At 42.7% G+C, this 18,370-nt stretch overlaps 1 protein-coding gene across 2 annotated transcripts; it reads right to left on the bottom strand.

The window, feature by feature from the left end:
* Positions 1 to 561: 561 nt before the first annotated feature.
* Positions 562 to 5,821, bottom strand: LOC141271891 (uncharacterized). Of its 2 annotated transcripts, XM_073682108.1 has the most exons (4): positions 5,676 to 5,821; positions 5,367 to 5,546; positions 5,161 to 5,284; positions 562 to 2,673 (listed from the first exon to the last, which is right to left on the bottom strand). In XM_073682108.1, exons 1-4 carry the CDS (start codon positions 5,751 to 5,753, stop codon positions 1,754 to 1,756), a joined length of 1,302 nt encoding a protein of 433 aa, XP_073538209.1. In that variant the 5' UTR covers positions 5,754 to 5,821; the 3' UTR covers positions 562 to 1,753. The 2 variants fall into 2 exon arrangements, with proteins under 2 accessions (XP_073538209.1, XP_073538210.1); XM_073682109.1 differs by lacking the exon at positions 5,367 to 5,546 and having other exon boundaries at positions 5,604 to 5,815.
* Between the last annotated feature and the right edge of the window lie 12,549 nt (positions 5,822 to 18,370).

Raw genomic sequence — 18,370 nt, forward strand, 5'->3', positions numbered from 1 at the left:
CTATAACTATTACACCTAAAACAGAACAGGTCCACCTCAGGGTAAGTCTAAACCCTACCGTATCACCCCAGAACCGAGTACCTACAACATTAAACCTATTTTCTCTACGTCCCTAGGACCTCGACCATATTTTAAAAAAATTATCCCAGACCAGTCCACCTCAATAGCTGGCTCCCTGTGGATCACGGTCTTAGACTTAAAGGGGTATTCCTATCTCCAAGATCCTATCCCAATATGTAGTAGGTGTAGTAATAATAATAATATTAGCAAATACCTCCAATTAGAAATGTAGCATAGTATTTTTGATTCGCTATGCTACTTACCATATGTGCAGGCATTGCAGGACCTTAGGTATCCACGGTTACGACCACTAGCAGCTAGCTAACTAACTGTCACTTTATCAGTGGAAGTAACCATGGATACCTAAGGTCCTACAATGCCTGCACATGAGGAAAGAGACATCGTGAATCAAAAATACTATACTACATTTCTAATTGTATGTATTTGCTAATATTATTATTATTATTACATCTATTACATATTGGGATAGGATCTTGGAGATGGGAATACCCCTTTAAGCACCCCCATAAACATTGGATAGCCAATCGACTGACAGTTATCTCTCCCCCACACACAGGAGTGCTTGGCCAAGTTCTCGTGTTCTCATTGAGGGACATTCTTCTGTAGATCTTTCACATTAAATCTTGTGATTTGGGCAGAAGGTCCCTCTCTAGATTATGTGTCTTATTACATCCTATAAGGGAAGTTTGGCCTACGAATGTAAATCCTTATACCCTCAGTCCCAGCAATACAAGATGTTTCAAAATAGGTACAGTCTCTATATCACAATATTGTTGATTCCAGGTGATTGACGATATCCACGGGTATGACTTTAAAAAACGTAGAAGGACAGCCTTAACTTTTCAAAGTAAACATTTAAACATTAATTTAATACATATGTTGTTAAAGTAAACTTTTCTCAAACATTGGTAACAACAAATTTTTAGATGTAGTTGTATATACATATTAATGTGACATATTCTTTACACATTCCTCAGGGGGAGCGGCCCGAGTGCAGTGATATGTGTTGGGACCATCTTGGTAGCACTTTTCATCCTCGGCCATCTCCACTAGCTCTTGGTATTCATTGTTTTGGTTTTTATATACCTTGGACCTTTTTGAACATCACATTTTATTGTCTCATTATTATTTCTTTGGTGGTATATTGTACTTTTGATATTTCTTATAGGGATTACATTTGTCTTTTGACCCATTTTTCTTGCTCTTTGACACATTAAATATAACATTATTATTTAAAGAAGCACTCCCATTAAAGCTTTTATTGGGTACATCTGTCTAAAAGTATATGTAGTGTAGGGGAATTCATATACTCCTTGATTGCAGTCTTCCAGTTTCCAGCTCCAGTCTGATCTTCTTCCAAGTCACGGGACTTGACTATTCCAGCTTGCCAGCTCACACTGAGCCAGAAGTTGCTATGATAATGTAATCCTTTGGAGCCTTGTTCTGAAGTTTCATAGACTTACACTTGTACATGCGATTTTGGGCTCACACATAGACAGCAGTTTGAGCTGCCAAGTAGGAATAGCCATCAGGTGACTCGGAAGAGCACCACTAGAAACCGGAAGAAGATGGTAATCGGTGAGTATATGAAGTCACCTACACTACATACACTTTTTGACAGGTTTACCCAATAAAAAAATGTAATGGGAATGCTTCTTTTATGCTTAAATGGCTATTTCCCTGTGTGAGTTTGTTCATGCCTTTGAAAATCCTTTTTGTAGACAAAACATTTCCCACACTCTGAACATGAATATGGCTTCATCCGTAAGTGACTTCTCCGATGCCTAGCAAGATCTGACTTCTGGTGAAAACATTTCCCACATTCAGAGCATGTAAATGGTTTCTCGCCTGTGTGTGTTCTCTGATGTTTAATGAGATCTGAATTCTGGTGAAAACATCTCCCACACTCTGAACATGAAAATGGCCTCATCCCCGTGTGAATTCTTTCATGTCTAACAAGATGTGATTTTGAAGTAAAACATGTTCCACATTCTGCGCAAAAAAATGGTTTCTCCCCTGTGTGACTTCTCTGATGTATAACAAGTTTTGAATTAGCTGAAAAACATTTCCCACATTCAGAACATGAATATGGCTTTGCCACTGTGTGATTTATCTCATGTCTGACTAGATGTATTTTCTCCGTAAAATACTTTCCACATTCAAAGCATGAATATGGCTTCTCCTCTATGTGAGTTATTTGATGCTCAACGAGATTTGATTTCTGTGTAAAACATTTTCCACATTCTGAACATGAAAAGCTATGGATCTGTGTGTGAATTATCTGATGTCTAACAAGATTCGATTGATCAGTAAAACATTTGACAGATTTTACACAAGAAAACTGCTCCTCCTCTGTGTGAGATCTTCGATGGTCAATGCCCCTTCTGTGATTTTTATTTTGCTTAACAGTCAGTGATAAATCGGAAGATAGGACTTGTGGGAAAGAATCAGCTGATAGATCATCGCTGAGAATAAAGGATTGTATATCTGGAATTATTGCCAGCTCTTCATATGTATCTGGTGAGACACCATAATCTTCTGATTTAAAATCTGAAGAGATTGCATATTCCTCTGGGCTTCTTATACAGTCACCTGCCAAGAATAAATGAAGGTTGATTGTTTTTCCCTTTTGGATAACCTTGATGTATAGAAATTTTCAAACAAATTGTAATGCACGTAGCAAAACTCAATAAAAAAATTAAAGCTAGCTCTACACTTTATATAGCTGTGGACTTCTAACGAACATGATCAGTCTATCCTCCACCATTTATTCTCTATGGGACTACTTAAAAATGGAATGAATAGAGCGGTGGTGCATGTCCGACCACCACTCCATTCAGGCAGCGCATTTCCGAGTCCCATTCCCTGTATCATTGGGTGTCCCAGCAGTTGGACCAGCACTGATCAGCACTTTATCACCTATCCTGTGGATATTCCAATCAGCTATTCGTAAGATAGGTGATAGCTTGTGTAGGGGTTCACTCTCTCCGGCAGCCGCTTGGAACACGAATCCACAGGGTCTTTTATATCACACACGGTATAGTGCTTATTTCCAATGGTTGTACAGTACCGAAAACAAAACCATAAACATAAATCAATAGACTTGTCCAGGGACTAACTAAACAATATAGATCATGACTATTCAGACACGGCTGATCTAATGCCAGCTTGGTCACACAAAGCAGCTATCGTCCATAGCAACCAGTGATACTTGCAGTTTTAGTTTAGAGCCTGTGCAGTCTCTTCTCAGAGAGATTATGGCTTGTGTCTCTCCAGTTCCAACACAAACCACTCTGCGCAGCTTCCTCAAGCTGACTGACCAGTGAACACATGGCCTGGTTCCAGTCATATCTGTCCAGGTGCACCTAATCAGGTAGTGCTAGGATTTAAACCCTAGCCTACCTGGCTTTCCTACAGTTGATTATTATTGGAAGTCCAACCACTGGGATCCACACTGATACTGAGTCTCTCAAATGTCCAGTCTGAATGGACTGAGTCTCTCAAATGTCCAGTCTGAATGGACTGAGTCTCTCAAATGTCCCGTTTGAATGGAGTGGTGGTCAGACACGCACACCATCGGTCTCTTTATTTTCTATGGGACTGCTGGAGATAGCAAAGTGTAGAGCTCAGCTTTTTCTGGTAGTTCAGAAACTATATACGACTGCATTAATGCCCATTAACTGCCTTGTAATGTGTCTACAAGGGTGCTTGCTAACTGTTAAATGACACTACAAAGAAAAGCCAGGGATATCTTGGGGAGACAACCGATCTTAGCACAAACATTTTTAACTATAACCTACTCTATATAAAGCTTTCGTGGCCCACAAAGTTAAACCTGTTACCACCAATCTTATACAGCTTTGGACTTTATGGGCCTCAGCTTAATATTCTTATTGGTTCTATGGAATAGTAAGCGGGAGGGATAAAGTGTTTGTTAAAGACAAATTAAAATGTAAATTTTTCAGAAAACATTTTATAAAATCCTAGCAGTATGATTCTATAGGTCATTACCATTATGGCTATACCAAAATTGTGCATTTTTTGCTTTTTAAGCAGTGATACTAATTTGGTTTGTTTCACCATATTCTGAGACCCACAGTGTTTTCACATCAATGTGTCACGCAAGGTGTAAGAAAGACTGCAACAGGGAAGGGGGAAAAGGGGGACCAGACTCTAGGAAAAAGGGGTAGTGGAGACCTCTCCTAGGCTGACCTATATCACCCTGTCTCCCCTAACGACCCTATATTGGTTCCGCACCAATTGCCGCACAGGAATTGGCCCTGGCTAGGGAAGGGAGGGGGATGAGAGCCAGTCGATCCCCATTGACAACTAAAGACAACAAGGGGGAACAAACAAGGGAAGATAGCTTAGCTTTAGTCGACTTCAGAGAGATGAACACAAGTCCTCTTAGCACCAGAGAAGAAGAAGTACTGCACTAGCTCCAAGCCTTCACAAGGGGTCATATGAGTATAGCCGGCACCTCCCTCTAGAAAACAGCAGGTATTTATTCACCCAAGCCAGGGTGTTAATTAGCAAGAGGAGGGTAGCCGCTGGGTCCTAGAGAGACAGATTCTAAGAAGGTGTCTTGTAATGCCAAACGAAGAGATCTCCTGCAACCAACTGCAGGGCGACTGTCTGTCACTTCTGACACACCCGTGACACAATGGGGTGTTTTTTGCATGGTGAAAATCTTCCCATACCTATGTTTATTATGCTTTGGGGTCTGGAAAGACCTCAGAAAATTATAAATGTGGTTTTGGGCAGACACGACTTGGACTGAATTGAATCTGCTGGCCATTTCAGGCGAATTCATCCGAAACAAAATTTCGGACATTCACCCCTGTCTAACAAATGATACACAAAACCATTAGCTGACTATACAGACTTCTGGAACCTTCAAACTTGATATTTCTTACATGACTTGAATCCAGCCACTGCTTGAACCTACACCTGATTTGCAATGTGTGGGTCTACATTATTGTATACATATAACACTCTCAGATGAGTCTCAGGCTGATGTCCAACTGATATTTTTGTTGATGGATTCAGACATTAGGATAATTTATTCATGTGTACTACCTGGTGATATGAGGGGCTGGAGAACATCCATCATGGCGTCCTTGTACATATTTTTGTGTCCTTCTAAATACTCCCACTCCTCCATGGAGAAATAGATGGTGACATCCTGACACCTTATAGGAACCTGAAACATACAATGACACCTTCATCTCCCGATCCCTTCATAGCATTACGGTATAATGTCACATTATTCCCAGCAGTGTCACCTCTCCAGTCAGCAGCTCAATCATCTTGTAGGTGAGTTCTAGGATTTTCTGCTCATTGATGTCCTCATTTATAAGGGGGTGAGGTGGAGGCCCCCTGATTGGGCTCAGGGCTCTTCCCCATCCCTCAGACACAGGGACCTGACAATGGTCACAAGAAGTCTTCTTCGCCACTGTGTAATCCTGGTTATGGGGAGACACATTAATAAATCTCACAACAGACATTTCCAGAGTCCTTACCTCTCCATTTCTTTCCATCTGTTATTCCCATAGATAAGAATGATGTAATGTGATGTCATTAGGATCTCTAACCTCTCCAGTAAGCCGGAAGAGGATCTCTAGGGTGAGGTGTAATATCCTCTCTGCCATTTTGTCCCTGTCCTTATCCATCCTTAATTGGTCAATCTGGAAAATTATTCTATGTAGAAGATCTCCACTGAGAGGATCCAATATTGTAGGAACCTGTATGGGGAGAAGATGAGCAGATGAAAAATCATAAATATCCCATGTAATAATACAATTATTGCAATTATTAAGGGAAAACATATGAGGAAATATACAGTGCAGATATTCTATTTTCTCTTTTGGTATGAACTAGGAAGTGAGTGGCGCCTAATCACTATCCACAAAGGTATTGACAGCATGCATGTCACACGATTGTTGTAGGCCATCACATGTCTCATACATACTGGCATCACAGCTGCAACCAATGTTTTAGTTCAGTGATGATCCACAAATAGCTACCCACCTCGATCACTAAATATTATACAAAAATGAAGGCCCATATCATGCACCACCTCGGTATCTTACTTAATCTGTTATACAGTATCCAACCACTTTGTGAAGCTGAGTCACTACTCATGGGCAAGCCGTGAGACAGGGTAGTCAGGACGTCCAAGGTCAGATACCAGGAGGGTTCATAGTACAGAGGGGTAAGACAAAGGCGTGGACAGGTAACAGTCTGGGGTCAATTGCCAGGAGGGTACGTAAAGACAAGAGAGTACAACCAGGGCTGTAGAGTCGGAGCCCATTTTAGTGGAGTCGGAGTCGGTATAAAATGGACCAACTCGGACTCCTAAAATATATAATAAATTGGGTACAGTAGTTCAATGCAGTTTGTGGGGAATATTTTTTCATGAGAATTTGGGAAAGTTATGAAATGTCCTGTAAATGTCTGTACAATTACTGAGCTAAGGGTATAGACTTTTAGCTGAGATGAATCTGTGCTACAGTAAATTTATCACTTAAACATGAGCTATGTATGAGAGAGTCAGAGTCGTGGAGCCGGAGTCATGTAAATTAAGGAGTCGGAGGTTTGGCTTACCGACTCTACAGCCCTGAGTACAACAAACGGATAGTCAGAGGCCAAGTCTGAGGTCAGATATCTGAAGTCAGAGAGCGTCAAAAGCAGAAGGGATAATCCAAATGAATAGTCACAACAAATCCGAGGTCAGCAACAAGATAAAGAAGAAAGACACAGAGCAAGCACATACAACTAACTAAGCAAAGCTACAACTGACACTCGACTGCAGACAGCAACCCAGCTAAATAGCATGCAAATAATTAAAGATGGGAAACACCTGGGGAAACACCAACAGGCTAGACCAGATTGAGCAGCAATGCTTTTAATCAAATTGCTGACAGCCGAGGATACCCCAGGATCAGATTGGATGACTGAATTGTCACTCACAAAAGCGACAGTCCAGCACACTTCAGATCCCATAGGACGGCTGAGCTGTCACTAAAAGCATCCTGAGGCTACAGTCAGATATAAGACTGTGATACACTTGCTGTAGGTTCTGGGATTCTCCAAAAATATTACTGCAACCCTTAACCATGCAGGAAAATGACATTATAATCAATATTGTTTTCCAGGGGGAAAAAAATGGTCTATAAACTGTTAATTGTTAAATGAACAAGCAAAAAAATGCAACTGATGAAACAATAGTCAAGTACAAGCCCACTTTAGAATTGTAAAAATGATACTGGTGCAGGTAAAGTTCAAAGAAGCAGTCCAAATACTTCCGTAAAATTAAAGTAGTAAATTCTACTTCTCCGTAAAACCTAGGGCTGGTGTGCAGCGTGTCTCTATTTTTATTGTTTTATATTGCAATTCTATTACCTTGTTCCTGTGCGGATCATAAAATCCTTTCTTAGACATCTATTAGCCGGCTGAACAGCACTATATCCCGTCTTGTTTGCACTATATCCGGTCATATGCATCAAATATTGGAAGTGAAGGAGGATTGTATGCCTGCCATGCTGAGGTGTTTGTTTTCCACCTGCATGTCGACGCTGTAAATGTGGCTGAGAAGAGGAATTCTGGAGGATTTTTTATGCGCTACAAAGATCATCTTGCAATAAAGTACACTAAAAATAGAACTTTGGAATTTTCATGAATTAAAAATTCAGAAGCCTTTTCTTCTTCTGTCACCTTTTCTGTGGACCAAAAACCCTCCAATATCCTCATTCATGATATAGGAGGAGACCGATGTCACATAAGCATGTGATCTGGCCCCCAAAGAACTTGTCTCCCTACAATTAATAGGCAATTTATATTTTTGATGATTCATTTTATTATTAAACGTCTCCAGTGCTATCGGTCAATCCTAGAGGTTAATAAACCTGAATATTTAGGGAAGTAAAAGTGAAGATTCGTCTTAGGAGAATATCTATGTCTGCAGAATGATTAGGCCAACTATTTGTGTGAAACTAAATGAAACATGAAAATTTTCCATCTCAATTGTTTGTTTTCATCTATTAAAGTGAGAATAAAAACCCAACAGCTCAAAATGAACAAAATACATTTCTGACATTTCCATACAAAATATCTGTGACCAATATAGCCACCCTTCTTTTCAATAACAGTCATAAGCTGTCCATCCATGTACTCTCTCAGTTTCATAATCTGTTGATGATTAACTTTTTGGGAGGCAAAAATCACAGCCAGACATTATTCAGAGAGGTGACTGTTTTCCTTCACCATAAAATACCCATTAAGGCTGCGTGCCCACTATGCGTTTTTCAAGCGTTTTTGCCGCAGAACCCGCCGGTGGGTCGCGTGACCTATCACATGACTAAATGACGTCATGGCAGGTCCTTTCACACCACCGCGAGCCATATAACAGACCGGACGCAGCAGAGAAAACACCGGGGGCCATCAGAAGGTAAGTATAATCTTTATTTTTTAACATTTTTATTCTTTTTTGGTTGCATGGATTTATATAGTGTGACCAAGTTGTCAAGCACTTTTCCAAGTGATGCTAAAATCACTTGGAAAAACGCTTGATAACACGCATGCAGAAATGCATGCAAAAACGCTTGACAAACGCTTCTACCTGGCAGGAAAAATGCATGCAAAATCTGCATGCGTTTTTCCTGCCAGGGAGATGCGGGAAAAATCTGCAGCATTTCTGCATCGTGGGCACTTAGCCTTAAGAAGGGTCCACGAGTTGTCACTAGGGCTTAGGTAGGGTGAGGAAGGGGCCGGGTCATTATTCTTTCAACTTTAAGGCCTTTACTGTCAGCCGAGCAGTGGAGACTTTGATGCTGTGATTGAGCATTGTCCTGCAGAAAAAATAGAATTAGACTTACCGGTAATTCGGTTTCTAATAACCACCACGACAGCACCAAAGGAGGATGTTACCCCACTCTAATAGGGACAGGAAACACAAAGAGGTTAAATAGCTCCTCCCTCATCCTCCCTCCAGTGTTTTTATAAAGGACCACACAAGTATGGATGCTTCAAATTATATTTATTAAAATTAAATGATTGGCTAACCAAGCCTGGGAGGGAATTACCAGTGCTGTCGTGGTGGTTATTAGAAACCGAATTACCGGTAAGTCTAATTCTATTTTCTCCAATAACCCCACGACAGCACCAAAGGAGGAGTACCAAAGACTCATGTTCAGGGCGGGACAATGGCCTGAAGCACTTTCCGCCCAAAGGCCAAGTCTTTAATGGACATTAAGTTTAGTTTGTAATGCTTGGTGAAGGTATGGACCGAAGACCATGTAGCTGCTCTGCATATCTGCTAGAGGGAAGCGCTAGCCTTTTCTGCCCAGGAGAAGGACATGGCTCTTGTAGCGTGTGCTTTCAGTTTCTCTGGTGGTGAGAGATTTTGGATCTGATTCCACAATTGCTTTCTTGATCCAAGTAGCGATGGTAACCTTTGAGACCTTTTTCCCTCTGTTCTGACCAAATGGCTGAATAAAGAGGTTCTGATCATTTCTCCAGGCCTCTGTCCTCTGGAGGTAGTGAAGAACAACCCGTCTTACATCCAAAGTATGGTATTCTTCTTCTCTTTTATTTTTTGGGTCTTGACAGAAGGAAGGCAGAATTATCTCCTGAGACCTATGAAAGTCTGAGACTACCTTTGGTAAGAAAGATGGGTCCAATTGTAGAATAATCCTATCATCCAGGATTCTCAGATAAGGGTCATTCACTGAGAAGGCTTGGATTTCTCCTACTCTTCTAGCAGTGGTAATTGCTATTAGAAATGTTGTTTTCCAAGCTAATTTATCCAGCTCTATTGAGGCCAAAGGTTCAAATGGTGGTAGTGTCAGACCTTTAAGGACAATATTAAGATCCCAGGAGGGAACGTGGTTAATTATTCTGGGACGCAGACGAGTAGCTGCTGTCATGAACCTTTTTACCCATCGGTGTTCGGCAAGGCTCATGTCGAAGTAGATACTCAGTGCCGCAATCTGAACTTTGAGGGTGCTGGGTCTAAGACCCTTCTCCAGCCCTTCTTGTAGAAAATACAAGATCTGGGTCATGTAAGGATGCCAAAGATCTGGTATATTTGGTTTATACCATGCTAGGAAGGTCTTCCATATCTTGCTGTATATGGAGTTTGTGATTTGTTTCCTACTTTTTTGTAGGGTATGAATTACTCGGTCTGAGAGCCCTCTAGCCTTCAGGATTGTGAATTCAGAAGCCAGGCTGCTAGATGGAGGTTCTCTGGATCTGGATGGAGTATTGGACCCTGATGGAGAAGTTTTCTGATTGCTGGTAGAATGAGGGGTCCCTCTATGCTTAAATTGTTTAGTACACAGAACCAACTTCTTTTGGGCCAAAGCGGGGCTATCAAGATTATCTTGACCTCCTCGGTCCTTACTTTCTGTAAGGTTCTGAGTAGCAATGGAATTGGGGGAAAGGCGTAAGCCAGATGGAAACGCCATGGGTGAGTGAATGCATCTATCCCCAGGCATGCGTCGTCTGGATCTAGGGAGAAGTATTTTTCTGCCTTGGTGTTCTGGCGTCTTGCAAAGAGGTCCACCTCCGGACGACCCCATCGTTTGGTCAGCATGTGGAAAATGTCTGAGTCCAGCTCCCATTCTCCCGGATGGATATTCCTTCTGCTCAGAAAGTCGGCCTGGGTGTTGTCTGAGCCTTTTATGTGCAACCCTGATAAAGAACGAAGATGTCCTTCTGCCCAGAAGAATATTCTTGCCGAGATACTCTTTAGATTCTCGTACCTTGTACTCCCTTGATGAGATAGATGAGCTACAGTAGTCATGTTGTCTGAGTAGACTTTTACGTGTTTGCCCGTAATGATTGGAGCCGATATTTTGAGCGCTTCCTCCACTGCCTTTAATTCACGGAAGTTGGAGGATTTCTTGCTGGTTTCTTTTGTCCAGACCCCTTGGAAGGGGGTTTGAGCCAGAACGGCTCCCCATCCTGTTTTGCTGGCATCTACCGTGACTGTTACCAGAGGGAACTGAGACCATGGAACCCCTATTCTTAGGTTCCTTGGGTTGAGCCACCATGATAGGGATGTCTTCACATAATGAGGGATCATGATCTTCCTGTCTAGTGAGTTTGGGGATCTGTCCCACTGTACAAGAATATGAGTCTGCAAAACTCTGGTGTGAGCCTGAGCCCAGGCTACAGATTGAATGCAGGCTGTCATGGAGCCGAGGGTTGACATGGCAGACCTTAGGGACACTCTGTTCAGGGTCTTTAGATTCGATATCTTGGATCTCAAGAGTATCTGTTTGTCCTCTGGTAGGAAGGAGGTTTGTCTGGCGGAATCTAGTTGAACCCCCAGGAACGTTTTTCCTGTGGCAGGGACCAGGTCTGACTTTTGATGATTTATCAACCACCCTAGGGTGGTCAGGATCTTGATTGTTCTTTGCAGATCTTCCTGGAGTGATTCTACCGAGGGAGTAAGAAGTCGTCGAGGTAGGGAATGATGTAGATTACCTCTTTCCTGATTGAAGCCACTACTTCTTACATAATTTTTGTGAATATTCTTGGTGCTGAAGATATCCCGAACGGCAATACATTGAATTGGAAGTGTAACGTCTGATCCTCTTGAACCACTGCAAACCTTAGAAATTTTCGGCATGTTGGATGTATAGGGACGTGATAGTATGCGTCCTGTAAGTCTATGGTTGCCATCACATACCCCTGCCCTATTAAGGGAACTGCTGATTTGATGGACTCCATCTTGAATCTTCAGTAGACAATGTACTGGTTTAAGGGTTTCAGATTTATTATTATTCTGTATGTGCCGTTTGGTTTCTTTATCATAAACAGGCGTGAATAGTGGCCTGTGTATCTTTCTGTTTTTGGAACTGGTGAAATAGCCCCCAAGGATACTAGGTCTTTTAGGCCGGACATCAGAGCGGTTTTTAATCTTGGAGAGGTTAGATGAGTTATCCTTACTCTTTTGGGAGGATATGAGGAGAATTCGATCTTTACCCCTTCTTGAATTACATTTAAGACCCACCGATTGGAGCAGATCTTTTGCCATTGGGGAAGGTATTTCATGATTCGTTCCCCCACCGCACTGGCTTCACCGCTTCTGTTGTCGTTGTCCTTTTGGGGAAAAAATATTCCTATCTTTACCCCCTTTGGGGTAGCTCCATCGACCGGACTTGCCCTTCCCCCTGTATTGGGGATTCTGTTCCCGAGGGTGGCGAAAGGGGGTCTTCTTATAGTGTCTGGGTTCAGGCAAGGATTTCTTTTTGTCAGCCGCCTGTTCCAGGAGGTTGTCAAGGGCCTGGCTAAACATATATTCTCGCTTGAAGGGAATAGAACAAAGTTTTATTTTAGAGGCCACATCACAGCTCCACGATTTCAGCCATAGTGCTCGCCTTGTGGAGTTTGATAGGACTGCTGCCCTGGCGGTTACCCTCACAGATTCTGCTGAAGCGTCTGCCAGGAAGTCAGTGGCTTTCTGCAGTAAAGGTAGGGAAGCTTGTATCTCCTCTCTGGATGTGCCCATAGCCAGGTGTTCTTCAAGCTGGTTGAGCCATCTTGACATGGACCGTGCAACACATGTGGAGACTACATTTGTGTTCATAAGGACTGCTGATGTTTCCCAGGATTTCTTGAGAAGGCTGTCCATCTTACGGTCCAGAGGATCTTTTAGTTGGGAAGAATCTTCGAATGGCAATACTGTTTTTTTTAGCTACTCTTGCCACTTGAATGTCGACCTTAGGTATCTCGGTCCAACATTTTGCGGTTTCTTCATCTACGGGAAACCTATTTTTCATTTCCGCTGGTGTATTCAGCCGTCTTTCAGGGTTTTCCCATTCGTCCAGGATTAGATCCTGAATGTTTTTATGTATCGGGAACACCATCCTTTTCTTTGAAAGGAGACCACCGAACATCTCTTCCTGGACTGATCTAGTGGGCTTCTCTTCTTCCACTTCCATCGTTCTTCTTACTGCTGAGAGGAGGTCTTCCATAAATTCCATTGAAAAATAATATTTCTTATTTTCCGGACCTTCCTCTGCTGAACTAAGTTCACCTTCCTCTGTAGGGTCTTCTGGAAGGAATGTCTAATCCTGGGAGTCCGAGTCTCCTTTTTCTTCCAGGGAAATTTTCCTCTTTTTTGCCTTTGGAGGCTAATCAGAAGTGGATCGGGAAAAGGAGGCCAATGAAGACTGAATCTCCTGCCGGACTATCCCTTTGATTTCGTCCATAAGGGACGGCTGCTCTTCCCTCATAATCTTTTCTGTGCATTTCTGGCATAAATATTTTTTGCTGGAAGAAGACAGTTTTTTTGAACATATAGCACACTTCCGGCTAGATTTATTTCCTGGTGCAGGATCCTTGTCCCCCTAAAAAAGAGGGAGAAGGGTAATTAAATATTAATTCTAACCTGCACCTAGGAAAGGACCCCCAGTGCCAGACTTACTGGGACTGGAATCGCGCTGGGCTCGGCAGACATGGCAAAGATAGACTTCTGACATCCAATGTAGCAAACAAATGGATTAGGTCCTACCTTAGCTGTCTTCAGTCCAGGGCTGTTATATAGGCGACTGGACTCAGCGCTCCTCCCCTTCCCTGGGGAGGGGGGTGGTGTAGCTCCTCCCCCCTGGGTCCAATTTGGTGAAGCAGGAACACCTGCGATCACCTGCGGGGTTATTCATTTATTTCCCCCTTTCTCTCTCTTTTTTTTTGAACAGACCGGAAGTGACGTCAGGAACCCATTTCCGGTGTCCCACGCAACTTTACGGCCGCTTTCTGTTTTTTTTCGTTCCAGGGTGGAACGCATACCGGAAGTGAAGTTCTCGGCGGTCCGTGTCACTTCCGGGATTCCACACGTGGATCTCCGCTACGGAGACCGCTTAGAGGGGGGAGAGGAGCGGGGCTGGAGAGCTCGAGGAGGCCTCCAGCCCGACACCTACCGGACCTTACCCGCAGGCGCGGACACGGTGGGGACAGGAGTCCCGAGTCCCAGAGGAGACGGGAGCAGCATCAGGGAAGGAGGAGAAAACTGCCCGGTCCCAGCTGCCCGGCTTTAACAGGTATGTCAGGTGTCTGCCGCCGGCACAGAGCACCCCGGATGACGTCTTCATCCCAATAGGGACAGGAAAAAACACTGGAGGGAGGAGCTATTTAACCTCTTTATGTTTCCTGTCCCTATTAGGGTGGGGTGACATCCTCCTTTGGTGCTGTCGTGGGGTTATTGGAGAAATCATAGTTTTCTTGAAAGATGCAGACTTTCTGCATGTGTGAGGGGTTCAGGGTGGTAGTTGTGGCGAGAGGCTGATGTGTGCCTACACCTTGGCTCCCTGACAAAGACAATTGTCCCAATTCTTCTGTGCTGTGCGTGTGGTGTGTAACACTCACGTTTCAGTCGCAGGTCTCTGCTGTCTTCGGTTCCTCCACTCCAGGAACCACCGCATACACATTTAGGGACTTCCACTAGGAACTTTACTTGAACGTTTGGATTCAACTTCATACAGCATTGATCACATACTTTTCCAGGGTTACCGTCCTTTGCACCGCACATAGTGATGTTCACAGTCCGTTTGTCCTGAGCTGTCCCTTCCATAGTCGACCTTTTTGGCCTATGAGACGATCACAGCTCTGAGAGTCCCATACTGTCTTCTCTGTACTATTGCCCGTCCGACTTCCCTTCCTGGAAGATTTTGAGACAAGCTTCTCTACTGGCTCCTGTGGACCGTAGGCCCCGAACGTTTAGGGAAAGTCTATTTCAAAGGTCATGACTGACGTTCCTCTGCTGCTGGACAGGCCGTGCTTCTTGTGCCCCCTGGACCTCCAACTACTGCTCTTGTCACATCTCTCCTTCTCACTCTCTCTAAAACTGCCTGCAATCAGGAAGTCTCTTAGTTTTACACTGAACCTGTTCCGCCCACACTGGAGCAGCTCCTAAACCCCTTAACTCTTTCTTAACTTACAACTACATCCTTTCTAAGGTATAGTGCCCACCTCTGCACTACCCTAGTCCTAATATAACACCTTATCTATACCTATCCTATGCTGACCCTGTAACTGACAAATCAGACAGTCGGTCATAACACATGCTCATATATAAACATAAAGTAAGAGATTATGTGCACAAAGAGGGAAGAGGCGCATGATCGTCCCGATCACCCTCTTACACATGGTCACTTCTTGAAGAAAACATCTCCTAAAACCTAGCAGTAAGTTTGGGAGTTGGTCTTGAGTCCATCTTCAACTCAAAAGGGTCCAACTAGCTCATCTTTAGTAATACCAGCCCATAACAGTACCCCACCTCCACCTTTCTGATGTATGAGTCGAAGTGGAAGTCTGTGCCAGTTACTGATCCAGCCACAGGCCCATTCATCAGGTCCATCAAGAGTCACTCTCATCTCATCAGTTCACACAACCATTGAACAATCTGTCGTCAGATACTTCTTGCCCCAGTCTTTACTTTTCACCTTTTGTGTCTATCACAGTGGTGATCCGGTTGAGCCTCCTCGCCTCGGCCATGTCTCTGAGCACTGAACACCTTGTACTTCTGGGCACTCCAAGGAGGTTGCAGTTGTGGAATATCACAGCACTGGAGGATAATGGCTTCCTGGTCAATGCACATTTGATTCTTATCAAATCTTTGGCAGTTAATATGCATCTTTTTTTCTCAACACGATTTTTTGCGCCCCTGTTAACTATTTGCAACAAAACATTTAGTGATTCTGTTATCACAACCCAATATCTGAGCACTGTCAAGAGTGCTGCACCTGCTGTAAAATTTGTAACATGTACCAGCCCTGAGTGTGAGGTGCGGTTCCTTGTCGTCGTTCAGCAGCAACACAAATGGGAGATTCTCCTTTCCTAAAATGATAAAACAGGTGATAACAAATAAATTGTCAGCCTATATCGCCGATTACTGAGTAACCTCCCTGTGTGGCTTATTATGTCCTTCCTGAGGGCCACGTGATATTTTAGGAAGTATATTTCCATTTTATTTTTATGTTACTTCCCTGCTGCCTCTGTCTGTGAGGGTCCAGATAGGGGCTTTAATTTCTTATTACTATTAATTAATCTTTATTCATGGGGTTTTTTTACTACCAAAAGTTGGAGTTATATTAATAGTACCTGTGTGGATATTAAATGTGTATATGGATAACTAGCAGCCCGAGTTCCGAAACAAATAAGTTTCGGAAGCTAGAAAAGTGTGCTCTACATAATAAAAACTAACTCAAATTACCCATGTCTATTTACTTTTAGCCTTTTTACACGATAACAACAAAGTTGTCATAATTAATAAATCAGTAAATGGCATTACGGAAAAAAAAAAAAAAATTTAGAAGATTACAGAGACGTTCGCCAATTCAAAAAGTGAATTGCCCAAGGCAGATCACGTGGAAATATCTCTGTATGCCTTATCACCTTCAGCTGATCCTGTTAAAATCTCTGCCTCAAGAACATTTCTATTCAATGATGTTACAACTAATCGTGTACCATTGCAGAGTCCTCGTTTTGTATTCAAATTTCTCAACAACATAATAATGCTGCCCACCTTAAGTCTAAGGCAATGACTTGGCATGCCTGATGGGGTTAAGCTATTTAAAAATTCAATAGGAAAATGTTCCCTTTCATCGTCGTCATCTACAACAACAGAGTCATCGCTCCAACGTCAGCTGATGTTTTTCTCGGAATCACCTCAACATTAAGCTCTTTATGTAGTAAGATGTGTATATCTATGAAAATATTGGTGTCTAAGAGGTAACGTTTCTTTTTGTGGCGAGTGACATGTCAAGCCTGGCATGTCAGAGTAAGGAGGCATATAAATAATGTATGCTCCTCTGGGAAATTAAATATGCAAATTGTCTCTTCAGAGAGAAAGAGGACTGGAACTCTAGCTCCACCTATTGGAAGTTGTGATCCTAAAAGTCAATATTGACTCTTTAATGAGCCTTGCAATATGGCTTAGGATGAAAGCCAAATCAGAATCTCAATCTACAGACACGGTGTTTCGGGTGTTGTCCCTCGTCAGTGCAAAGTATGATATCTGATTTGGCTAGGTGAGAGGCTCTGGACTAGGTCTAAGGGGTAACATTTCTACTTGTGGAGAGTGCTATGTCAAGCCGGTCATGTCAGTGTGTGGAGACTTTAGAGGAGCAGGCATGGCTTTTAAGTCTCCTCACTCTGACATGAGTGATTAGCTAAGTTACTTTCAATGTTGGAGAGCTGGGATCTATCCCAACAAGTACAAAATTTGCATGAGTTGTCAGTTCTTCCTGTTTACCTTTGGGGGTTCTCTAGTTGCTCCCATACTACAAAAAAATAGGGGTGAGGGCTCATTCACATGGCAATTTTTCACGTACGAATGCTATTTGTTTTATTCACCTATTTCAGTCCATGGGGCTGTTGACATGTCTGATTTTTTTCCCTCTGGCAGAGAGGCAAAATCATGGAGACATGTCCGATATTGATCAGAATGTTAGATCAAAATTGGCAATGCAAGTCTATGGATCTCTAGAAAAATCTGACAGCATTCGAATGCAATCCGTGTGCTGTCAGTTTTTCACTGACTGATAGAAGGTGGAGAAGCTTTTTTTTTATTTTCTCATCAGTGAAAGAAACTGCTGAAAATCACTGATGAAACTCTGTTCGTTTTTCCCGTTTTGAAAAAACCTGACGTCTGTTGTGTGTTTTACAGTACAGTACAGCCTCCTCGAATTGCCAGCAATGACTGACCATAGAAACCTGCATTGGGCTGATGGATTGTTACAAAACTGATCCATGCCATAGATGTTAAAGTCTTAGAATGCTGCACAATGCTGACATTACACTTAAGATTTATTTAGCAGTGTTAAAAAAAATCAAAGACCAAAACCCCAGACATTGCTTTTGCGCATACAAACTAGTTATGAAGATGTATGTCGCAAGGTTCTTACTGCCAGATGGATGCGAATATTATTGTATAAATTAGATTAAATTACTTTCCTGTGGAAGTTCTATCTCTCAAAAACAAATGTGTGTTATGGATGAAGGATTTGTGCATGCTGCAGCTAACAAATGCTCATCTCATTATGCGACCATAACAGGGACGACCTCTTGCTCTCAGACCCTCATAGTGGTTGCTCGGAATGAGATCCTATTCTCCCTAGAGCAATGTTCCCCAACTCCAGTCCTCAAGAGCCTCCAACAGATCAGGTTTTCAGGATTTCCACAGGTGATAGAATTATTGCCTGTGCAGGTGATGCAATTTTCACATGTGCAATACTAAGGAAATCCTGAAAACATGACCTGTTGGGGGCTCTTGAGGACTAGA

The sequence above is a fragment of the Phyllobates terribilis genome, unplaced genomic scaffold (genome assembly GCF_046119375.1).
Source record: "Phyllobates terribilis strain yellow unplaced genomic scaffold, ASM4611937v1 Scaffold_5__5_contigs__length_657084704, whole genome shotgun sequence".
Lineage (NCBI taxonomy): Eukaryota > Metazoa > Chordata > Amphibia > Anura > Dendrobatidae > Phyllobates > Phyllobates terribilis.

Bases quoted from the DNA above. Each gene is read 5' to 3' on its own strand.
- LOC141271891 (XM_073682108.1), bottom strand. From the start codon at position 5,753: ATGGATAAGGACAGGGACAAAATGGCAGAGAGGATATTACACCTCACC. The intron at 5,285-5,366 runs GTGACACTGCTG...TGTATGTTTCAG, and splicing joins TTGAGCTGCTGACTGGAGAG to GTTCCTATAAGGTGTCAGGA. The intron at 2,674-5,160 runs GTAGTACACATG...TATTCTTGGCAG, and splicing joins CCAGCCCCTCATATCACCAG to GTGACTGTATAAGAAGCCCA.